Below are 17,855 nucleotides of genomic sequence, written 5' to 3' on the forward strand. Positions count from 1 at the left end.
GTTTGATCAGAGCGCCAAAGACGACCACCGAGTTCAACATCGGTGGTCGATCACACGTGATCGCGTTGTGGCCAACTGCCGCCGGCTCACGTGGGCGTCGGGAGACGCGTCGTTGCGCGTCTGGAGACAAGTGGCTACAGCCCATTACTACAGTGCTACTACTGAATAACTGACGCAGCGGCGCCGTCTCTTGTCTACAACTCCATTTCGTGATCCTGACTTTGACCTCCATGTTATTCAAACATGACAAGTCGCATGTTGATCTCTCCCTGGAGCTCTCTGACGAGATCGACTGGCAAGCTGGTACTCTAAGGCACGTCCGCCATCATCTGGATATCACGGCCCTTGCCACAGAGCCCGTCTCAGGACTACTGGCAATCGGTATGCCACAAAAACTTTACTGTTGCCGGATTACAACTGAATTGACGTGAATACTAGGTCTGATCTCAGGGCAGGTCGTCCTGTATGGATCTCCGGGCGTAGAGTGTACTCTCCATCTATCGGATCCTCCCGGAGCACGGGCAAGCTTCCTTAGCTTTGCTGAGACACTATTTCGATTGCTATGTGTCGGTTCGATATGTGGTTGCCTAAAATGCCTTACAGTGATCTAATACGACCTCTCCAGATGACCGCCATCGCCTACACATTTGGGATCTCTCGACACTCGGCAAACCTAGACTACTGAAAGTAGTACATCTGCCTCAAGCTGTCAAGTGGGTTAGATAGTACAACATATGACCGACTTATTCATGCAGAACGTTAGCTACTTTACTGTGTCTCCTTCACATACACATGTGAGTACCTTCCTCATGGCGTTATCCGCAATCTTACACTTCCATGAACAGGCTTTCATTGCCCTCGCGAATGGCGAGATCAAAACATATGATCTCCTTTGCATGAGAATGTCTCCGTACAACATACCTTCAGATGCATGGGCTCAATACGAGGAGAAGGTACATGCGAGCGGGATGCCTGTGATCCATACACCCGGGTCGTATGTGTCTCTTGCCGTCATTGCACACTGATCCTGAGGTACGTTTTTCAGAGAGCAAGTCGTGGATGTGATCATTCATCCCAGAGATCTCAATCTGCTCTTCGTTGCGTACGGAGGTATGGTCTCTCATCCCTCGGACATATTCGGAGCTGAGTGATTTGTCCAGGCGGGGTCATTCTGACCGATCTCGTAAGTGATCAAACTCTGAGGTGCTTCTCATGCTCATCGCTTAGACATATAGAAGCAACGCAGTACCATCCGTACGTATGAGCTGGTACTTGGTCCAGGAGCGCCTGGCGGAACAGGTTACACTGCCCCGGTACGCATGTGTTCCCAAGAGCACGGACGTTGTCACTGAAGAAATACCTAGGACATCCTCCTTCCCCGTCGGCCTTCTGTCACGGCGCTTGCGATCCACCCATCCGGCCATGTCCTAGCGGTAGGTTATGCAGACGGAACCATCGCATATTGGGCGCTTGAGGACGAAGACCATCCACTGTTCGTTCGTACGTTGGACGAGGAGGAGGATGTCTTCGCAGTGGATGTCACCAAGCTCGAAGCGGCCCTGTCAGCCAGCGACAACTCTAAGGGAACGGAGCGACACACGGAGATCCGGGAACCTATATTCAAGCTAGCTTGGAGCGGCTTTCCGAATTCTAGCGATCCGCGGGGTGGTGACACTGTACTCACCATCCTCGGTGGTCTGAGCCCCAACTCGCCGCCTGGTCTGACAACCTTCCTCATGTCTCCTCTCAACCCTCCTGCACCGCCTGATGCAGCAACGACCAAGATGCCTTCGCAGCCGTCACTGCATCCAGACGTTCGCGCCGCCATGCAAGAATCCCTGTTTCCCTTGGATTCGCACATCTACCATACCGCCAGTGCAGTACAGGACTTCCTGCTCATACCGCGTTCAAACCCGCACTTTTCTGGTACGTGGGATCCGCATGCTATCCTGCTCCTCTCGGACAGTGATTTGGACCCGACTGGGAGTACGCGTATCGTCGACGCGTTCGAGTTCCCGCCCCCTACGTTCATTGCGTCTTTGATGGTGCCATCGACGCCTGGGGCCGACGACCTGGACGACCCCTCGGTAGCGCTTAGCCAAGAGTTGGCAACGACGCTGGAAAGCATGTCTCTATCTTCAGACCCGCGACAGCTGCGCTTACCGTGGGCTTTCTGGACGGTGGCCGGAAGCGCGCTTTTCAAAGTAGACAAGGAAGCATACAGGAGACTGGAGGGGGAAAGCTTGGATGATGCGCTACCTATCAAGGGAGGGAAAGCCTGGGTCGAGGACACTGAGGGACAGATGAAGCTCTTGAAGGTGAGTTATACTGAGAAGGCATATCCGAGACGACTGGGCGAGTATCTGACGTCCCTTTAGTTTCAGCCGCACCATATCCTGGTGACGCACGACCACGACTTGGTCATCCGCTTCCAGGACCTAAGTGCACAGCTGCTGACCAGCTCCCCCGACTCGCCTATGCAGTCTTCCTTCCCGAGTGCCTTGCCGGCCTTGACGATTGAGCTTGGACCTCTTCTGCACGACCCGTCTCTCCGGCTCACCGCTCTGCAATCATCGGCCGCGTCTATCCGTTCAGCTGACACTGTACACTCTTTCCACTCCGCACAGTCTTCACAACTTGAACCATCACCAGCATCCCCTACATCACCCAAGAGCGGTGAAGCCAGCGCTATCGAGCCCAGACCATCTGCTGTGCAGTCCATTCATCTCGCCCCCGAATCACTAGAGTGTGTTACGGTGATGAACAATGGGGCCGTCATTCTGAGCCGATTCGACGCTGAGGGGGCTGCAAGTTCGTCAGAGATCTCCGATGAAGAGCTTGTCTCCCTCACCCATGTTCCCGTGCGTAGCAAACTGCGGTATCGTCCTTACCTTGCGGTCAGAGCCGGACGGGGGCATGTCAGCGCGTGCGCGATCTCAGACATCGGCAAGTCAATTATTTCCTCCCAAACTACATACACATGGATTTACAATGGTTACGCAGGCTTCCTCGCTGTAGCGTATAGCTCCGGTGCGCTTCTCGTCGTCGACATGCGGGGACCTCGAGTGATCCTTCGCAATGCGCCAACCTCTAAGAAGGATCACCGTCACTCTTTCCTCGGCGCGAAGCGTGAACCTATCGTGGCCCTCACATGGACGGCCTGTCCAATTGAATCAGGTATGTATTGTTTCCTTGCGCGACCGCATACAGACCCGTCTTGTTTTAACTGAACGTTGAAACAGACCCTATTCCCCGCATCCGTCTCATCGCCACAACATCCTCTGGAACCGCATCAATATACACCGTCTCTCGCTCGTCGTCTGGCGCATTCGCCATCCCAGATCCTCCTGTATTCGTCGACGCTGCATCTCACCCTCTTCCCTCTGGCTCCTTCGTGCTTGATGCGAAAACAGGAGTGAGAGTTGCTGCAGATCGGCAAGGGCTGTCCACAGTCCTGGAGGCCAATGGCGCAGAGGGCGTCGGCAGACGCTGTGTATGGGTAAGCGCGGGGACAAAGGGCGCGCGGTGCGTCGCGGACCTGGATGGCGACAAGCTTGGCAAGGCGGATTGGCCGTCGAAGGCGGGCGCAGTAGTGGGTGTCGACGTTGTCGAGAAGAATGGTAGGCCGTTCTGTTCTTACGCATTATCGCTGAGGTGTCTTATCAACTAATTTTCTACGCAGGTGGATGCGCGTTGGTCGTGTTCACAGACCGCGGAGAGGCACTCATCTATTCGCTTCCGTTCCTCGAACACCTCCACACGCTGCAACTCCCACAAACCTCCCTCTCGTAAGTCCCATCTTCCCCTCCCCCTACGTCTGCCCCTTCTCATAGGATCCCCACCAGACACATCTCCACCGACTCAACCGGCGACTACCTCACACACATTCTGGAGCCCATGACCGCAACAGGCATAGCCCGCCAAACTGTCTACGGCACACTCTTCGCTACACGGCGGTCCGCGCCCTACGCTGCGCCCCTCGTCGACTTCATGGCTGGCCACGGCTCCGTGCCGTCGCAGCCTGCGCCCGTCCCGCTCGAGCCACAGACCGTCATCGGCTCCGTGCTCGGGTACCTCGGCCGCGGCGTCACGACGGGTGCTGAGATCGACATGCTGCGTGAGTATCTTTCCGCAAAGTCCATGAAGCTGCGTGGTGCAACGCTGACGGTGATTGTGCGCGTGTAGTCGCAGGTCCGGACAGACCGGAGCCGCCAAAGTCGATCTACGACCCGACGGGCCGCCTGCCCGCTGCGCAGCATGACGAGAAGGGAAAAGACAAGGACACGGGTGCTGCGGGCGCGTCGTCAGTGAAAGCGGCGTCGGCGCAGATGTCGAGCGGTGTGAGCGACTTGTACAACCGACTAGGCAGTGCGCTCGCAGAACGAGGGTGCGTCATCACCATAGCTACCTGGGGTTGGTCAACACTGACTTATGCGCAGGGAGATGCTTGGAAACCTCGAAGAGCAGTTCAATTCTCTGGAACAGGGCAGCAAAAATATGGTTGCGCAGGTATGATCAATGTCTACGTATGTAGTGGTGTCGGCCCTGATGTTCCTCCCAGGCGCAAAAAATGGCTGCTCAGCAATCCGCAAAGAGATGGTTCGGTTTCTGAGCTCTTGTTCGGCAGACAGTCTGCAGTTGTCGTATTTTTCGGGCAGACAACAGGTGACCGTCAACACCGATGAAGCGGTATATTGCAGTCCCTATCATTCTTGCTTTGCACCATTTCACATGTACAATATACTACTGCAGAGCCTCGGTGTTTGTATCTTCCAGTTCCCTGCGTCCGTGGATGCGCCCATATAGTCACGTTCTAGTTCGAAGTCTTACCCGCCGGCGGCTCCTGGGAAACGAACATGCCCGTTATGCCCGCCGTCATCCTCTTGCGCTGCTCGTTCAGCAAGCCGACGAAGCCGTCCTCGCGCGAAGTCTCGCGCTTATGATCCCATTCCTCGGTATGTTTCGTGACCAGGTGCCGTTCGTTCGTCTGCAGCGTCAGCAGTGAATTGATGGTCTAGACGGGCGCACATGCAACGCGGTGCCGCATCAGCTCAATGCATGTGGTGGAGGAGCATTACCGCGCACCTTCGTGGGAGAGCCGTTGGGGTCACGGTAGTATGCGACGTCTTGATCCACGAGGATGGTGCTCTTTGGGACAGACGGCGGGTTTTGGAGGACGCGGAACTGTTTGACGTCGGCGCGCGGGAAGACCTGGATCGATGCATGTGCGTGAGCGGTGCGAGCACGCATACAGTCACTAGGATGGCGAGAGGGATGACGGACCTTCACGAGTCCGTTGAATTGAGCACGAATCGACTTGAGACCTTCCGCAATGCCGATGGGGTCATGGAAGACAGCATCCTCGGTGTAAATCTTGTACGTTTCCTGCGTGTGTCAGTGAGTACGTTGACATGTGGATACCGTGCCATATTCGCATACCTCAGATGGTTTGCAGCTGTACAGCTGTGTACATGTTTTGTGAGCTGGATTATGTGCATCAGCGAGACGCTTTACATACCTCCTTAATTCCTTTGAGTATCTTCTCCTCATACGGTTCGGGGCTGCGTTCCTTCAGCGATTTGGTCTCGTTGGGAGTGAGCCCTGACGCATTTGTGGAATCCATATTGTTCGATGGCATCGTTGCGACGAAGGTGCGGACTCCTGACTGAACGTAAATGCGACTGTTAGGAAGACGAAGGAGAGAAACCAGAGGGAGCATGGCGAGGAGTTACACGTAGGAGGCAGTTGGCTATAAGTATGCGCCCCCGCGCGAGGCGGGCGACGTCTGTATCAACGTCATACGGCGGGAGATCGGGCGCTACGACGGGCAGAGCAGCAGTCAAGCAGAGGAAGCGAAAGGGATGCCAGGCGCAACGTCTCACGCGTCACAATCAGGTGACCGCGTCGCACCTGCCCCAAACGGAAGGAGACGCGCCTTATAGGCTATTGCAGGCTGTTGCTATCGGTCCTCAGAACATCGCTCCAGGTCTGCGTCGTATCTTCCAACTTATCGGCAGTACCGTAATGGCTGCCTGCAGAACATTGACGGATAACAACACTCAGTAGCCACTGACCCCGCAGCCGCGCGATTCTCCGAGCTCACCAACAATTTGACTGGGCCAGTGGGAGACCGCATGGTTAGTACACTCCCTCGTACTCGTAACGGCGCCGAACATCGTCTATCTGGTCGCGTGCATGCATGACGGTACAACCCAAGCTTGTATCGCAGCATAACTCCTCACGGTACTCGCACGGACGTAAGTCGGAACGCCTTGTAACGGGGCGCAAGTGGATCTGCTGCTGAGTTGTTCTGTTCCACATATCGTGTGTGCTACCATCTCTCCATCCCTACACTTCTCCCTTCTCCCTTTAGCTAGGTTAGTTGGGCACTGTTCCTCGTGTCCGTTCTCGGTGAGCAACCTTTCTCTGTTGTAGGTTCTGCTATTGACTCGCCATCCGGTAGCAGGCGGAATAAACCACGCGAGCCACAAAAGAGGTCGCTTCCTGAAGTTCTCTCGCTCTCTCATGGATACGTAGTGCTTCTCAACACGGATCTTGGCGATAACTCGACGGGCGCTGTGTAATACGCTTCCTCACGCCCTGTGGGAGCACCGGGCGGCGCGACTGAAGCTCTTCATCATTCGTCGTTCGAAACTCACTCTGCCTCAAGGAGGCCTTCGCGGCCGGGGAAACAAACTATTCTGAACCGCTGCGTCCATGTGCAATGCTGACCACACCTCGTGCAGTAATACCTATTCTCGTCCGCGCAGACTTCGGGATGCTTCGCCATCATAGATGTTCGCACGAGCACCATTAGAACACCAGGTATTCTACGAGCCCGGCCGCAGGCGTGACGCGCTGTACGCGCATAGCCTCGTCTCTCGGACAACATATAAGGCCCCGTAATTCTCCGTCCAACTCAGTGTTCGTCGCTTGTCGCCCGAACACTACATATCGACCTGCCATTTGCCCTCCGCGCTCCTCCGCAGAAGACAGTAGCGACACGCCATGGCACTCGGTTCGACCCTCCTCGTTGCGGCCTTCCTCGCTCTCGCGGTCGCCGCGAACCCAGTGAGGGTTGATAAGCCGGTCGTCTCTCTGCCAATGATTCGCCGCACCAATAGTAGCAGGTTTGACAACCTACTGGCGAAAGATCAGGCGAGGGCACGCCACCTCAAGGACCGCGCCCAAGGGAAGCTCGCGGGCCGCGCCGCGAGCGTTGACGCAACGAATCTCGTTGACACTTACGTTGTTAGCGTGTGTATCACAGTCAATGGTTCTAGGTTGCAAAATTTAATCGCTCAAGCTTGTAGGTTGGTGTTGGTGACCCTGCAACCTATTGTACGTAATCACTATGATACCGAGTGAGTGTCGACACTCATGGATTCGCCCCGTAGATTCCCTCCTGGTCGACACTGGCTCCTCCAACACCTGGCTCGGTGCTAACAAGTCATATGTCAAGACATCTACCAGCTCTGACACGGGCGAGACTGTGGTATGCCTCAGGCCGTCCTTCGAGAGAAACACATGACGTCTCACACTTCGGACAGTCTGTCACCTACGGTTCAGGCGATTTCTCAGGCGAAGAGTACACCGACACCGTCACGCTCGGGGATGGATTGACCATCACACAGCAGTCCATTGGTGTCGCCTCCTCCTCCTCCGGCTTCGACGGCGTCGATGGCATCCTTGGGTGAGAGCCCTGTCCCAGCAATCTGCTACGAGTGTTGTTGAAGTTTGTTGTCCGTGTAGTGTCGGCCCCACCGATCTGACCGAGGGTACCCTCGGTGATTCCGACGCCACTATCCCCACTGGTCAGTGCAAGCCATTACTCCGACATCGACAACAATGAAGCTTACTCTGTGATCTTCTTCAGTCACGGACAACCTGTACTCGCAGGGCACAATCTCCACAGAGGTCCTCGCGGTGTCCTTCGAGCCGACCACCTCTGATAGTGTTACTAACGGCGAGCTCACTTTCGGCGGCACCGACTCCTCCAAGTACACTGGCTCGATCACCTACGTGTGCGTCTTGCCTCCCAAGTCGCCCATCCACGTTCGCGCTGATGTTCACGCTCTGTGTTGTAGTTCGCTTACGTCCACCTCCCCCGCAAGCGAGTACTGGGGTATCGACGAGTCCATCAGCTACGGATCCGAGTCGATCTTGAGCTCCACCGCGGGTATCGTTGACACTGGCACCACTCTCGTATTGATCGCTACTGGTAAGCGATCCGCAGCCCCGTCGAATAGGAGAATCCAGAATTGAGACCGCGTGGACTACAGATGCGTACAACAAGTACGTGTCCGCTACGGGCGCGACCGAAGACGAGAGCACTGGTCTCCTGCGCATCTCGAGTTCGCAGTACAGCAACCTCGAGACCCTCAGCTTCGATATCGGCGGTGTACGTCCCTCCCTCATGCTGCTTCTCTCGCAAGGCTATCTGACACTCGCTCAACAGACGACCTTTGGCCTGACCGCAAACGCGCAGATTTGGCCACGCTCGCTGAATACCGCGATTGGTGGGAGTGCGGATGACATCTACCTCGTCGTGAGCGATATCGGGAGCGAGTCAGGCTCGGGGCTTGACTTCATCAACGGCTACGCGTTCCTCGAGCGCTTCTACTCCGTGTTCGATACCACCAACTCACAGGTCGGTTTTGCGGAGACCTCGTACACGAGTGCGACGACCAACTGAGGTTGATGGTCTACTCGACGATATTCGAAAATGCTATTGGTAGTTACAAGTTATTGACGTTTGTCATGAAGCTCGTAGACAGAGGGGCCTTCGATAATCGAATACTTCTTGTACACTCTTTTGAGAACCCGAGGATGATGTTCATTGCAGTGTCCTGACTGAACCTGGGTGCAACCCGCGTTACAAGATGGACTGAGGAACGCCAGATTTTCCCATGATGTTTTACTTGGTCCCCTTCAGTCGCACGAGAAATAGAGAAAGACCAAGTTGACTGCTATGTTGCAAACCTACGTTTGACGGGTTCGACTGAAGCAGAGGCGACTGAGATGTGTGGGTAGATGTCCAAGAGCAAGTCAAGGCAGCGTTACTGTAGCAAAGCGCCGTGCGCGGCGCGTGACGGTAGTATGTACTATGATACTGCTTGCACGGTTGCACCACATCCTGTGAAAATACGACGCCAGCAGGGTTGTCACGCACTGGCATGGCGTAGATTGCGCATGCTGTGACGAATATGTAAAGGGGCCGTCGAACAGCAGAACTTGTTGGATGTCAGGCGAGAAACGCGTCGCGATCATGTGATCGCGTCTGGTACCGAACGGAAGGAGACGCACCCCAGCTGGGCGCACCTTTGCTGCCTTATCTCTGCTCGCGTGCTTCCAGCCGCCACGATGAGATGCTCACCACATGTCCTCGCCATGTCTTCCATTCATAGGATTGTCCAGGTCAATCACGTCTCGATAGCGGATAAACAGTGCAAATAGCCACGGCTAATCCTAGAGTATGTAGGCCTCCCAGCTTGCACCACTGAGCCTCCGTCGCGATGCCGGTGACGCTATCCCGCCAGATTGCCCATCCTTTACGAAGCGGGAATAATTGGTACTATGATCTATCGGGGCCCCGCATGGACATCACGCTGCTAATGGTACCATCAGCGCTCGACATCGTCTCCCGCCACTTACGACATCGGCCCCAGCTTCGACTGCGTCCACGCACAGCAGTCGCGCTCGCGAGCTTACGGGCAGCATGACGTACTCTCACGAACGTCAGTCAGATCGCCTCGATGGTACTACGCAAGTACTTACTTGCTGTCGACATGTCGTCTTCTACAGTTCCCATGTCTGATGCATCTCTTCATCCTTCCACGCGGACGACCCTTGGCAGTGTACGAGGTGGGCAACAATTCGCCACGCAAACGGGCCACCTTGGGCATCCTTGGTGAGCAATGCTTCTTTATTGTGGGGTGTGCAAGGGTGTGCCGTATCTATCCGTGGACCACCCAGTAGCCGGCGGGGGCAAGCAACCAGAGGAACGGCTGACGTCGATTCTCGAGGCTACCTCGCGCTCTAGTCTCACACTCGCCCACATGGGTACACAGTGATTCTCGACGCGGATCTTGGTCATTACTCGACGAAGCCATCACATGCCGTGCGTACGCCTTCCACACGCCCTGCGCACCAGGCCGGAATGAAGCAATTGGTCGACTTGCATTCCTCATTATTCGTCGTCCGGCCATGCCATTCCGCAAGCAGGCCTTCGCGGTCAATGCACTGTTTTCCCGAACACTGCGTCCATGTGTAGTGCCGGCCCCATCTTGTGCGTTCATGCCTATTCTTGCCCGTCTAGCTAGGCTGCGATCTGATTGCGCCTGCCATAGTAGATCCTCAAACGAGCACCGGCTGTGCAGTAGGCTCGATGTTACTCCTTGTACGCATGGCCACTGCTGTTTGGCAACATATATAAGGCCCTGTTGCGCTCTCACCAAACCAGCGTTCGCCTGTCGTCGAACACTACTAACCGACCTGCCATCTGCCCTCCTCGCTCCTTCGCAAGAGACAAGCAGTGACACGCCATGGCACTCGGTTCCTCCCTCCTGACCACCGTCCTCCTCGCGCTTGCCGTCGCCGCGAGCCCGGTACAGGTTAACAAGCCCCTCGTTTCCCTGCCGTTGGTGCGCCGTACGAACAGCACAGGCCTCTCCAACTTGCTCGCGAACGACCAGGCGAGGGCCCGTAACCTCAAGGAGCGCGCCCAGGCCAAGCTCGAGGGCCGCGCGGCAAGTGTTGAGGCGACCAACGTCGTTGACACCTACGTCGTCAGCGTAAGTATCACGAACACTCTGCCTGTAGTAACAGATCTCATCGTCTGTGGTCCCCTTAGGTCGGTGTCGGATCCCCTGCTACCCAGTGTACGTATCTGCTAACTAAGACACTATGCTGCACTTGAAACTGAGTTCTCCGTCCCATAGACTCCCTCCTGGTCGACACCGGCTCCTCCAACACTTGGCTTGGCGCTGACAAGAAGTACACCAAGACCTCTACTAGCAAAGACACCGGCTCCCAGGTCGTAAGTATCCCCTCTCAAAACCCCTGTATCACATCTTACGCACGCTGGACAGTCCGTTACCTACGGCTCGGGCAGCTTCTCCGGCGAAGAGTACACAGACACTGTTACGCTCGGTGACGGGCTGACCATCACCGGACAATCCATTGGCGTCGCCAGCTCGGCCCAGGGCTTCTCCGGTGTTGATGGTATCCTTGGGTGAGAAGACTGCTGCTGCGTTCCGTCAGATATGACGCTAAACTGCATGGTTGCTTAGCGTTGGTCCCGTCGCTCTGACTCAAGGTACTCTCCAGAGCTCCGACGACACTATCCCCACTGGTTAGTTCAGGCCGTTTCTCCAGCAGCGATGACACTCATTCACCTGTCTTCCCTTAGTCACGGACAACTTGCTCTCGCAGGGCACCATTTCCACGGAGGTCCTCGCGGTCTCCTTCGAGCCGGCTACCTCTGAGAGTGACGCCAACGGCGAACTCACCTTCGGTGGTACCGACTCCTCCAAGTTCACCGGCTCGATCAACTACGTGTGCGTCTTCGCCCCGGGCCATTAACTCACTGCCACGCGTGTCATCGCTAATAAACGTTGCTGCGTCGTAGTCCGATCACGTCTACCTCCCCCGCAAGCGAGTACTGGGGTATCGACCAGTCCATCAGCTATGGATCCAAGTCGATCCTGAGCAGCACTGCCGGCATCGTCGACACCGGCACCACCCTTGTCCTGATCGCTAGCGGTAAGTGGCTCAACACTGTGAACGCGAGTGGTACGACACTGACGAATATGCACCGCAGACGCGTACAGCGCGTACAAGTCCGCTGTTGGTGGGACCGAGGACCAGAGCACCGGTCTCCTTCGCATCTCGAGCTCGCAGTACAGCAACCTCGATACCCTCAACTTCAAGATCGGCGACGTACGTCTCGTCCTCTCTCCCCTTTTCAACGTGCACTGATATCGGTCCGACAGACGACCTACGGCCTGACGGCGAACGCGCAGATCTGGCCGCGCTCGCTGAACTCCGCGATTGGCGGCACTGCGGACGACATCTACCTCGTCGTGAACAGCATCGGGAGCGCATCCGGCGAGGGCCTTGACTTCATCAACGGCTACGCGTTCCTCGAGCGTTTCTACTCCGTCTACGACACCACCAACTCGCAGGTCGGCTTCGCGGAGACGCAGTACACGAGCGCGACCAGCAACTGAGTCTGCTCGACTCAATATACCATTGGGCGGAGGCGAGCGAAGGTAGATGGCGTTGTTGTCGATGAAAGATCTCGAAGTCTGTAATGCTCTGTACATTCTTGGGTGAATTCGAGAACAATGATCATCATGTTGGGTTGACGTACCTATAAGGAGCGTCAGTTGCCTGAGTGACACAATTGTATCTCCGCCCTCTGGTTTTGTACGCGTTCTGAGCGACAAACCTGCATTGGTGTGATTAGATAACACTACCGATGAGGCACATCAGGACCTTCGAGGTCGTCCTGAATCTCCGCCTGCAACATAACAACAAGTCTATTCAGCTACAGAATTAGATACACTCCGAGGGCCACTGTACGCGGGGGATACAAATCGTGATGAACCAGATACAACTGCGACGCCTGAGGCTGACACTTGATACTTCTTCTTTTCCATTCCTACATAATGATCATGCTACGCGCTCAGTCAACAGGATCGCCCCAGCTACCCGGTATGTGGTCTCTCGGACTCGAGCTTGAGTTCGCGCCCTCGCCATGCGTGCTGCTTCCGCTATCATTCCTGCGGTGCCCGCTCCCTCGCCCCAGGCTGCCAAATAGGTTGCTCAGCAATGATGACGCCCCGGCGCCGGAACCACTACGGTTGTGGGACGAGCTGCCGGGGGACGCCGGCCTCTGACGAGGGCTTGACGGAGGGCTCGATGAGGAGCCCGGGAAGGCACCTGGTGGAGATGCCGATGACGAGCCGCCAGGCCGACTGGATGTTGCTCCCCGCAGTGGTGGGGACCCTGGACCGTGCTGCTCGGGCTGTGGCACGAGTTGGTACCTTGGAGGAACAGAGCTGAGTTGCGAGTAAAGGACAAGCGCAGAGATACATACCGGCAGACAGGACATGTCCCGCTAGCCTTGAGCCAAGGCATTATGCATGGCTCGTGGAACGGATGTTTGCATGGCAACGTAACGACAATGAGCTCGTCTGCATCCTCAGTGTCAGTCTTGAACTGGTCCTTGCAAATAGCGCAGTCTCTCTCCAACAGGGGTGCTAACAACGGCCAGTAAGTTTCACCAATCATATATTGCGTCAGGCATTTGGGACACGTACAGCCTTCCTCCAGCACTTCTCTTGGGAGCTTCTCCATGACCTGTTCTGTAGCGGGTACCGGACGACCAGCATTCGAGTTCTCCATGATCTGGCTGATGATCTGGTCCAAGGCCTCCTGGTTGAACACATAGTCTCCCCATCGGCCGTTCTCTGCGCCTTCCGGCATGCCCATGAAGGGGGGGAATCCATCCATACCACCAGCACCTGGCCTGTTGCCCAGTATAGCGAGCAGGTACTGTGCCATCAGAGGGCCGGCGATCCCTGGGCCGCTGTCTTGCGGACCAGGCGGGCCTCTCAGGAACCTGTGGCAGAGTTGCAGAATCACTCTTGGTATCGCAATGAGCGCACTCACTCTGACAGCAGCGGGGGGTGGTTCCCTTCTCCCTGGCTGTCCCGCCTGCTTCCTCTACCACCAAAAATCATCGTACGCGATCGCCCATCGGGCGAGCCTTGTATCTGTATGGTGAGCCCTCTACCGCCACCCTGCGCCTCATTAGTAAGTGGCCCGTGCAGCGTGAGGCGCTTCAGGACATACCGAACCTATTATACCGGCACCAGGGCCAGGACCATCCAGCCGATTTCCTTGCGATGCAGTGGGTGAAGTTGACCGAGCCCGTTCTGGCTCGGACCCTTGGAAAAGAGCACGGAGACCAGCTGGTGGAGGCGCCACGGAGCATGTTCAATCCCGCGCAACGGCAACACGTTTCCGAGTGACTTACTAAGGAAGCCGTCCATGTTGGGGGGCAGTCCGTCATCGGCGAATCCATCGTGTACGTGTTGGAACTCGCGCGGGTCGTCCTCCGGGTTCTCTAGCTGCACGACCGTGGGTCGCATCTAAGATCGCAGAACGATGCTGACAGCGATCGTACCTTCTCTACAAATGTCCCGTTGCACGACGCGCAATGCGGATCTGGGACCTAAGGAATTGTCACTGTAGTCCGCACCGAGGGTATCATGCGAACTGACCATGAGCGGCCTCATCTCTGCATGACACTGGCGACGCTGAGTTCAGCACGGTGCTCGCTTTGATATGGCTGCGCAGGCACCTCATGACAATACCACATCGGTTCTCTGCTCGACATCGTCGCGGTTGCGGGGGGGAGGGTAGCAGGTCGTGTAGCGTAACAGTACAAGTCAGCAGTGGTGGTAGCCACCAAGTCTGCGAATGACGTCCGCCGTGTCCCCGCTCGCCTCCTCCTCGGGCGCAGCCTCGGCCATTGCCATTCCCAGCACGCGGTGTGCAAACACGCGCACACAACGCGACACGGACACGCGACTGCCATTGTTCGACTCGTCCGAATCTGCTCACCCTCCTCCACCTTGCTACGAGGCCTCCGGGTCACTCACGACGCCGCCATGGGCGAATACGACGACGAGGGTCTCAACTTCCTGCTCCCGCTTTGTCTCTTCTTTGCTGCGGGAATATGGCTTGTCATTGACCGCTTCCAGAGTTTTCATAACCGTGCCGTCCAATTCAGGATCGCATCACCACCTGTACGCCACATTGTCATGCCGTTGTAAGGAACTTACAGTGACTGTATTACAGCAAATAGGCCCACGATTTGAGGCGCACAAGATCCCAAACCCTAACCTGGAATCACATAATCTCTACCCGGAGCTCAGGCCTCCGATGTTCATTGAAGGCAGAAGATATATCACCTGTTTCGACCCGGCTACTGGCTTCCATCTTGACACAATGGCGGCGGACACCGCAGGCGAGATTACAAACAAGATCGCGCGTGCGGCGGATGCACAGAAGGAATGGAAGGAGACTTCGTTCCGGGATCGCAGGCGTGTAATGCTCAGCCTGAAGAAATGGCTAGTGGATAACCAGGAGACGTGTGCGAGGGTTGCCTGTCGGGATACGGGGAAGACCCGTGAGCATTGCCGACGAAACTTGGGCTTACACACCGCACTAACCTCACTCAATTCCTAGTGCTCGATGCTGCATTGGGAGAAGTTCTAACAACATGCTCGAAGTTGGACTGGCTCGTCAACCACGGAGAGCGGTCCCTTCGACCCGAAAGGAGACGCGGCAACCTCGTCATGTTCTACAAGAAGTCTTGGGTTTGCTATGAGCCTCTCGGCGTTGTAGCGGCCATCGTGTCTTGGAACTATCGTGCGTTTATTTGCCGATTTATCTGACTCCATGAAGCTGACCCGTGTTTCAATCTCTCCAGCCCTGCACAACGCCTGGTCTCCCATTATTGCTGCCCTTTTTGCCGGCAATGCCATCGTGCTCAAGTGTTCTGAAAACGTGGTGTGGTCAACTACATGGTTCGTGAACGCAATCAAGGAGTGTCTGCGCGCGTGCGGCCGCGATCCTGAATTGATTCAGGTGAGCATCGAGAATAGCCGTAGCGAAGTCATGATGCTGACTTTGATACACGCAGCTCGTGTGCTGCTATCCGGAGGATGCTGAAGCCGTCACCAAGTCTCCCATTATTCGTCACATCACCTTCATTGGTTCAGAGGACGTCGGGCGTAAAGTGGCAATCGCAGCGACCGATCACCTCACGCCAGTTACTCTGGAGCTCGGTGGTAAAGACCCAGCCATCATCCTGCAACACACGAACTTGCAGCAATGGGCCAGTCTCTGGATGCGCGGTATATTGTAGGTTGCTTTCCCCGTGTTGTCTGCTGCCCATTTTGATTCTTGGTATTTCAGCCAGAACGCAGGGCAGAACTGCATCGGCATTGAGAGACTCATCGTGCACAGCTCCCAGTACGATGAGCTGCACGACATCATCCGGCGGCGCTCGGAGGAGCTGCGGCTGGGCTCGGCTCTCTCGAACCCGGGTGACGGATTCGTGCCTACCGTGGACGTCGGTGCGATGATCAACGAAGACAGGGTGCGCTACACGGAAGAGCTCGTACAGCTTGCGTCGGATGCCGGTATCGACGTCCAAGGCGGGGAGCGGTACAAGCACCCCTACCTCGAGCACGGCGCATACTTCACGCCGACGGTCATCGGCAATGGGAACCCCGAGTCCGAATACGCGCAGCGCGAACGTGGGTTGGCAACGTGCTTGACGCAGTAATGGTGCTGAGCTTCCATTTCGCAGTGTTCGCGCCCGTTGCGCTCATCATGAAGTATGATACCGTCCAGGAGGCCATCGACATCGCCAACGGTACACGCTACGGTCTCGGTGCGAGCGTATTCGGCCCCGATCAGGAGCAGTGCGTCAAGGTGGCGAGGCAGCTGGAGTGCGGCATGGTCTCTATCAACGACTTTGGCGTGTTCTATGTAAGTGACGATATCTCTTCTCACCGGAACTCGCACTGAATGAGCTTCTCCGCAGTTGAAGTGAGTGACAGAGGCGATGACGAGGCTAGACCCTGACGTGATTCGCCTCTTGCAGCCAGGACCTTCCTTTCGGGGGCACGAAGGCCAGTGGCTATGGCAGGTTTGGTGCGTAGCGGTTGACAGACAAACAAACGTGCATGCGTCCTGACCTCACCTCCAGGGGGCCCCGAGGGTCTGCGAGCGCTCACGACCACAAAAGCGATCGTAGAGGACCGCTTCGGGTGGGCCATCCAAACGACGATTCCAAAGCAACTCGACTACCCCGTCGCCTCCATCAAGGAGAGCTGGTGCGTCTGTTCCTTCCCTCTGCAGCCGACTCAGCTCATGTGGCCTTACTCGCAGGGAATTCGTGAGCGGGCTGATCGGCTTCGTCTATGGCGATGGCTGGCGGACGCGGATAGAGTCGCTCACGCAACTTATCCAGGCGGCACGCAGATAGCTGGTCTATTGCTGGCGTGCCGCGGAGCAGAACGACATTATGGATGATTTATGATAGTATGACACATTTTCTGCTTTCTATCTAAGTAGCTGCTGTATATACCTCGCGGGGTGGCCGACTTCTGAGTGTTTCGAATCAAACGCTGTATCGCTGCAGACTGGCCTCGCGCCCGGCAGCGCACCGGCATTGGGAACCCCATGAGGGCGCTCTGTGGATGCACACGTTCTCGTGGCGGTTGGTTGAATTGCCAAAGTGAAGGTGATCGAGACGAGTGTGGCGTCGATGGATCGGAGAGGGGCCGGGCCGCCGGAAGCATAATTGAGTTGGGATGGCTCCTCGTGCTACGTGCCTCCTCTCCGCGCGACGAACGTTCTTATCCTCCTCGTCGAGCCCAAGTCTCGTCCGGGCACCTCAATTGCGTGTCCAGCGTCCCGCCTGCAAACGTTCGTCTATGTACACCTCGATCGCCCACTGCGTCTCAGCTGCATTCGTGTCGCGACGGCATCAGGACGACGTCATGACAATCACCACCGCGTGAATCTCTGTCTCACTGCAATTCAAAATCACCTAAGTAGCTCTCCCCACATGCACGATCGCCCACGCCTGCGCGCCTTTGGCGGCGGGTGCAGCGCAGAAATACTTACCTTTGCACATGTCCGGCAAGCTCAAGATGCACGCTCTATTGTGACGCGTCCCCGCTCCAACAGCGTCCGCATGCGAGCTCACCAATACACACAGGACGCCCTTCCATTCCGGGAGCGACGAGGCACCGAAGCGTGTGCCA

At 56.3% G+C, this 17,855-nt stretch overlaps 6 protein-coding genes across 6 annotated transcripts; 4 read left to right on the forward strand and 2 right to left on the reverse strand.

The window, feature by feature from the left end:
* Window positions 1-230: 230 nt before the first annotated feature.
* On the forward strand, window positions 231-4,612 carry C8Q71DRAFT_707590 (lethal giant larvae like, C-terminal-domain-containing protein; the record flags this gene model as incomplete). The annotated part of the gene is made up of 17 exons (XM_047920571.1): window positions 231-381; window positions 439-570; window positions 626-713; window positions 764-794; window positions 846-994; window positions 1,046-1,110; window positions 1,161-1,183; window positions 1,236-1,313; window positions 1,365-2,318; window positions 2,379-2,581; window positions 2,687-3,177; window positions 3,243-3,620; window positions 3,683-3,788; window positions 3,846-4,117; window positions 4,186-4,387; window positions 4,440-4,509; window positions 4,562-4,612. The coding sequence occupies 17 exons, from the start codon at window positions 231-233 to the stop codon at window positions 4,610-4,612; spliced, it is 3,444 nt and encodes a 1,147-aa protein (XP_047779406.1).
* Window positions 4,613-4,813: 201 nt separating this feature from the next.
* C8Q71DRAFT_857551 (uncharacterized protein) lies at window positions 4,814-5,638 on the reverse strand (the record flags this gene model as incomplete). The annotated part of the gene is made up of 5 exons (XM_047927420.1): window positions 4,814-5,014; window positions 5,086-5,211; window positions 5,284-5,385; window positions 5,440-5,463; window positions 5,519-5,638. The coding sequence occupies 5 exons, from the start codon at window positions 5,636-5,638 to the stop codon at window positions 4,814-4,816; spliced, it is 573 nt and encodes a 190-aa protein (XP_047779407.1).
* A 1,008-nt stretch (window positions 5,639-6,646) lies between these two features.
* On the forward strand, window positions 6,647-8,530 carry C8Q71DRAFT_592389 (aspartic peptidase domain-containing protein). Its single transcript, XM_047919568.1, has 8 exons — window positions 6,647-7,257; window positions 7,314-7,341; window positions 7,398-7,495; window positions 7,551-7,693; window positions 7,753-7,814; window positions 7,877-8,024; window positions 8,088-8,401; window positions 8,459-8,530. The coding sequence occupies exons 1-7, from the start codon at window positions 7,009-7,011 to the stop codon at window positions 8,263-8,265; spliced, it is 906 nt and encodes a 301-aa protein (XP_047779408.1). The 5' UTR covers window positions 6,647-7,008; the 3' UTR covers window positions 8,266-8,401; window positions 8,459-8,530.
* Window positions 8,531-10,250: 1,720 nt separating this feature from the next.
* C8Q71DRAFT_757351 (acid protease) lies at window positions 10,251-12,241 on the forward strand. The gene is made up of 8 exons (XM_047923677.1): window positions 10,251-10,399; window positions 10,463-10,793; window positions 10,853-10,880; window positions 10,941-11,038; window positions 11,091-11,233; window positions 11,292-11,353; window positions 11,411-11,558; window positions 11,630-12,241. The coding sequence occupies exons 2-8, from the start codon at window positions 10,545-10,547 to the stop codon at window positions 12,228-12,230; spliced, it is 1,329 nt and encodes a 442-aa protein (XP_047779409.1). The 5' UTR covers window positions 10,251-10,399; window positions 10,463-10,544; the 3' UTR covers window positions 12,231-12,241.
* Window positions 12,242-12,516: 275 nt separating this feature from the next.
* On the reverse strand, window positions 12,517-14,398 carry C8Q71DRAFT_592516 (uncharacterized protein). The gene is made up of 8 exons (XM_047919569.1): window positions 14,292-14,398; window positions 14,195-14,242; window positions 14,045-14,138; window positions 13,861-13,979; window positions 13,678-13,808; window positions 13,326-13,627; window positions 13,103-13,265; window positions 12,517-13,049 (listed from the first exon to the last, which is right to left on the reverse strand). The coding sequence occupies exons 1-8, from the start codon at window positions 14,304-14,306 to the stop codon at window positions 12,689-12,691; spliced, it is 1,233 nt and encodes a 410-aa protein (XP_047779410.1). The 5' UTR covers window positions 14,307-14,398; the 3' UTR covers window positions 12,517-12,688.
* An 86-nt stretch (window positions 14,399-14,484) lies between these two features.
* Window positions 14,485-17,271, forward strand: C8Q71DRAFT_848005 (meiotic sister-chromatid recombination aldehyde dehydrogenase). Its single transcript, XM_047926673.1, has 11 exons — window positions 14,485-14,819; window positions 14,872-15,202; window positions 15,262-15,444; window positions 15,506-15,663; window positions 15,719-15,939; window positions 15,994-16,337; window positions 16,391-16,572; window positions 16,628-16,632; window positions 16,688-16,737; window positions 16,793-16,919; window positions 16,975-17,271. The coding sequence occupies exons 1-11, from the start codon at window positions 14,682-14,684 to the stop codon at window positions 17,069-17,071; spliced, it is 1,836 nt and encodes a 611-aa protein (XP_047779411.1). The 5' UTR covers window positions 14,485-14,681; the 3' UTR covers window positions 17,072-17,271.
* The last annotated feature ends 584 nt before the right edge of the window (window positions 17,272-17,855 follow it).

Source organism: Rhodofomes roseus, assembly GCF_022264815.1.
Source record: "Rhodofomes roseus strain CIRM-BRFM 1785 chromosome Unknown C8Q71scaffold_9, whole genome shotgun sequence".
In the NCBI taxonomy this organism is placed as follows: domain Eukaryota; kingdom Fungi; phylum Basidiomycota; class Agaricomycetes; order Polyporales; family Fomitopsidaceae; genus Rhodofomes; species Rhodofomes roseus.

What these genes read in the sequence shown, in the direction of transcription:
- C8Q71DRAFT_592389 (XM_047919568.1), top strand. Translation starts at nt 7,009, where the DNA reads ATGGCACTCGGTTCGACCCTCCTCGTTGCGGCCTTCCTCGCTCTCGCG. An exon ending in TTGACACTTACGTTGTTAGC is followed by an intron (nt 7,258 to 7,313) that starts GTGTGTATCACA and finishes TCAAGCTTGTAG; the next exon opens with GTTGGTGTTGGTGACCCTGC. An exon ending in CGACGCCACTATCCCCACTG is followed by an intron (nt 7,815 to 7,876) that starts GTCAGTGCAAGC and finishes GATCTTCTTCAG; the next exon opens with TCACGGACAACCTGTACTCG.
- C8Q71DRAFT_757351 (XM_047923677.1), top strand. Translation starts at nt 10,545, where the DNA reads ATGGCACTCGGTTCCTCCCTCCTGACCACCGTCCTCCTCGCGCTTGCC. An exon ending in CGGATCCCCTGCTACCCAGT is followed by an intron (nt 10,881 to 10,940) that starts GTACGTATCTGC and finishes TCCGTCCCATAG; the next exon opens with ACTCCCTCCTGGTCGACACC. An exon ending in ACCGGCTCGATCAACTACGT is followed by an intron (nt 11,559 to 11,629) that starts GTGCGTCTTCGC and finishes GCTGCGTCGTAG; the next exon opens with TCCGATCACGTCTACCTCCC.
- C8Q71DRAFT_592516 (XM_047919569.1), bottom strand. An exon ending in GTGCCGGTATAATAGGTTCG is followed by an intron (nt 13,809 to 13,860) that starts GTATGTCCTGAA and finishes AATGAGGCGCAG; the next exon opens with GGTGGCGGTAGAGGGCTCAC. An exon ending in AGAAGTGCTGGAGGAAGGCT is followed by an intron (nt 13,266 to 13,325) that starts GTACGTGTCCCA and finishes GGCCGTTGTTAG; the next exon opens with CACCCCTGTTGGAGAGAGAC.
- C8Q71DRAFT_848005 (XM_047926673.1), top strand. Translation starts at nt 14,682, where the DNA reads ATGGGCGAATACGACGACGAGGGTCTCAACTTCCTGCTCCCGCTTTGT. An exon ending in GCGATCCTGAATTGATTCAG is followed by an intron (nt 15,664 to 15,718) that starts GTGAGCATCGAG and finishes TGATACACGCAG; the next exon opens with CTCGTGTGCTGCTATCCGGA. An exon ending in CGAATACGCGCAGCGCGAAC is followed by an intron (nt 16,338 to 16,390) that starts GTGGGTTGGCAA and finishes TCCATTTCGCAG; the next exon opens with TGTTCGCGCCCGTTGCGCTC.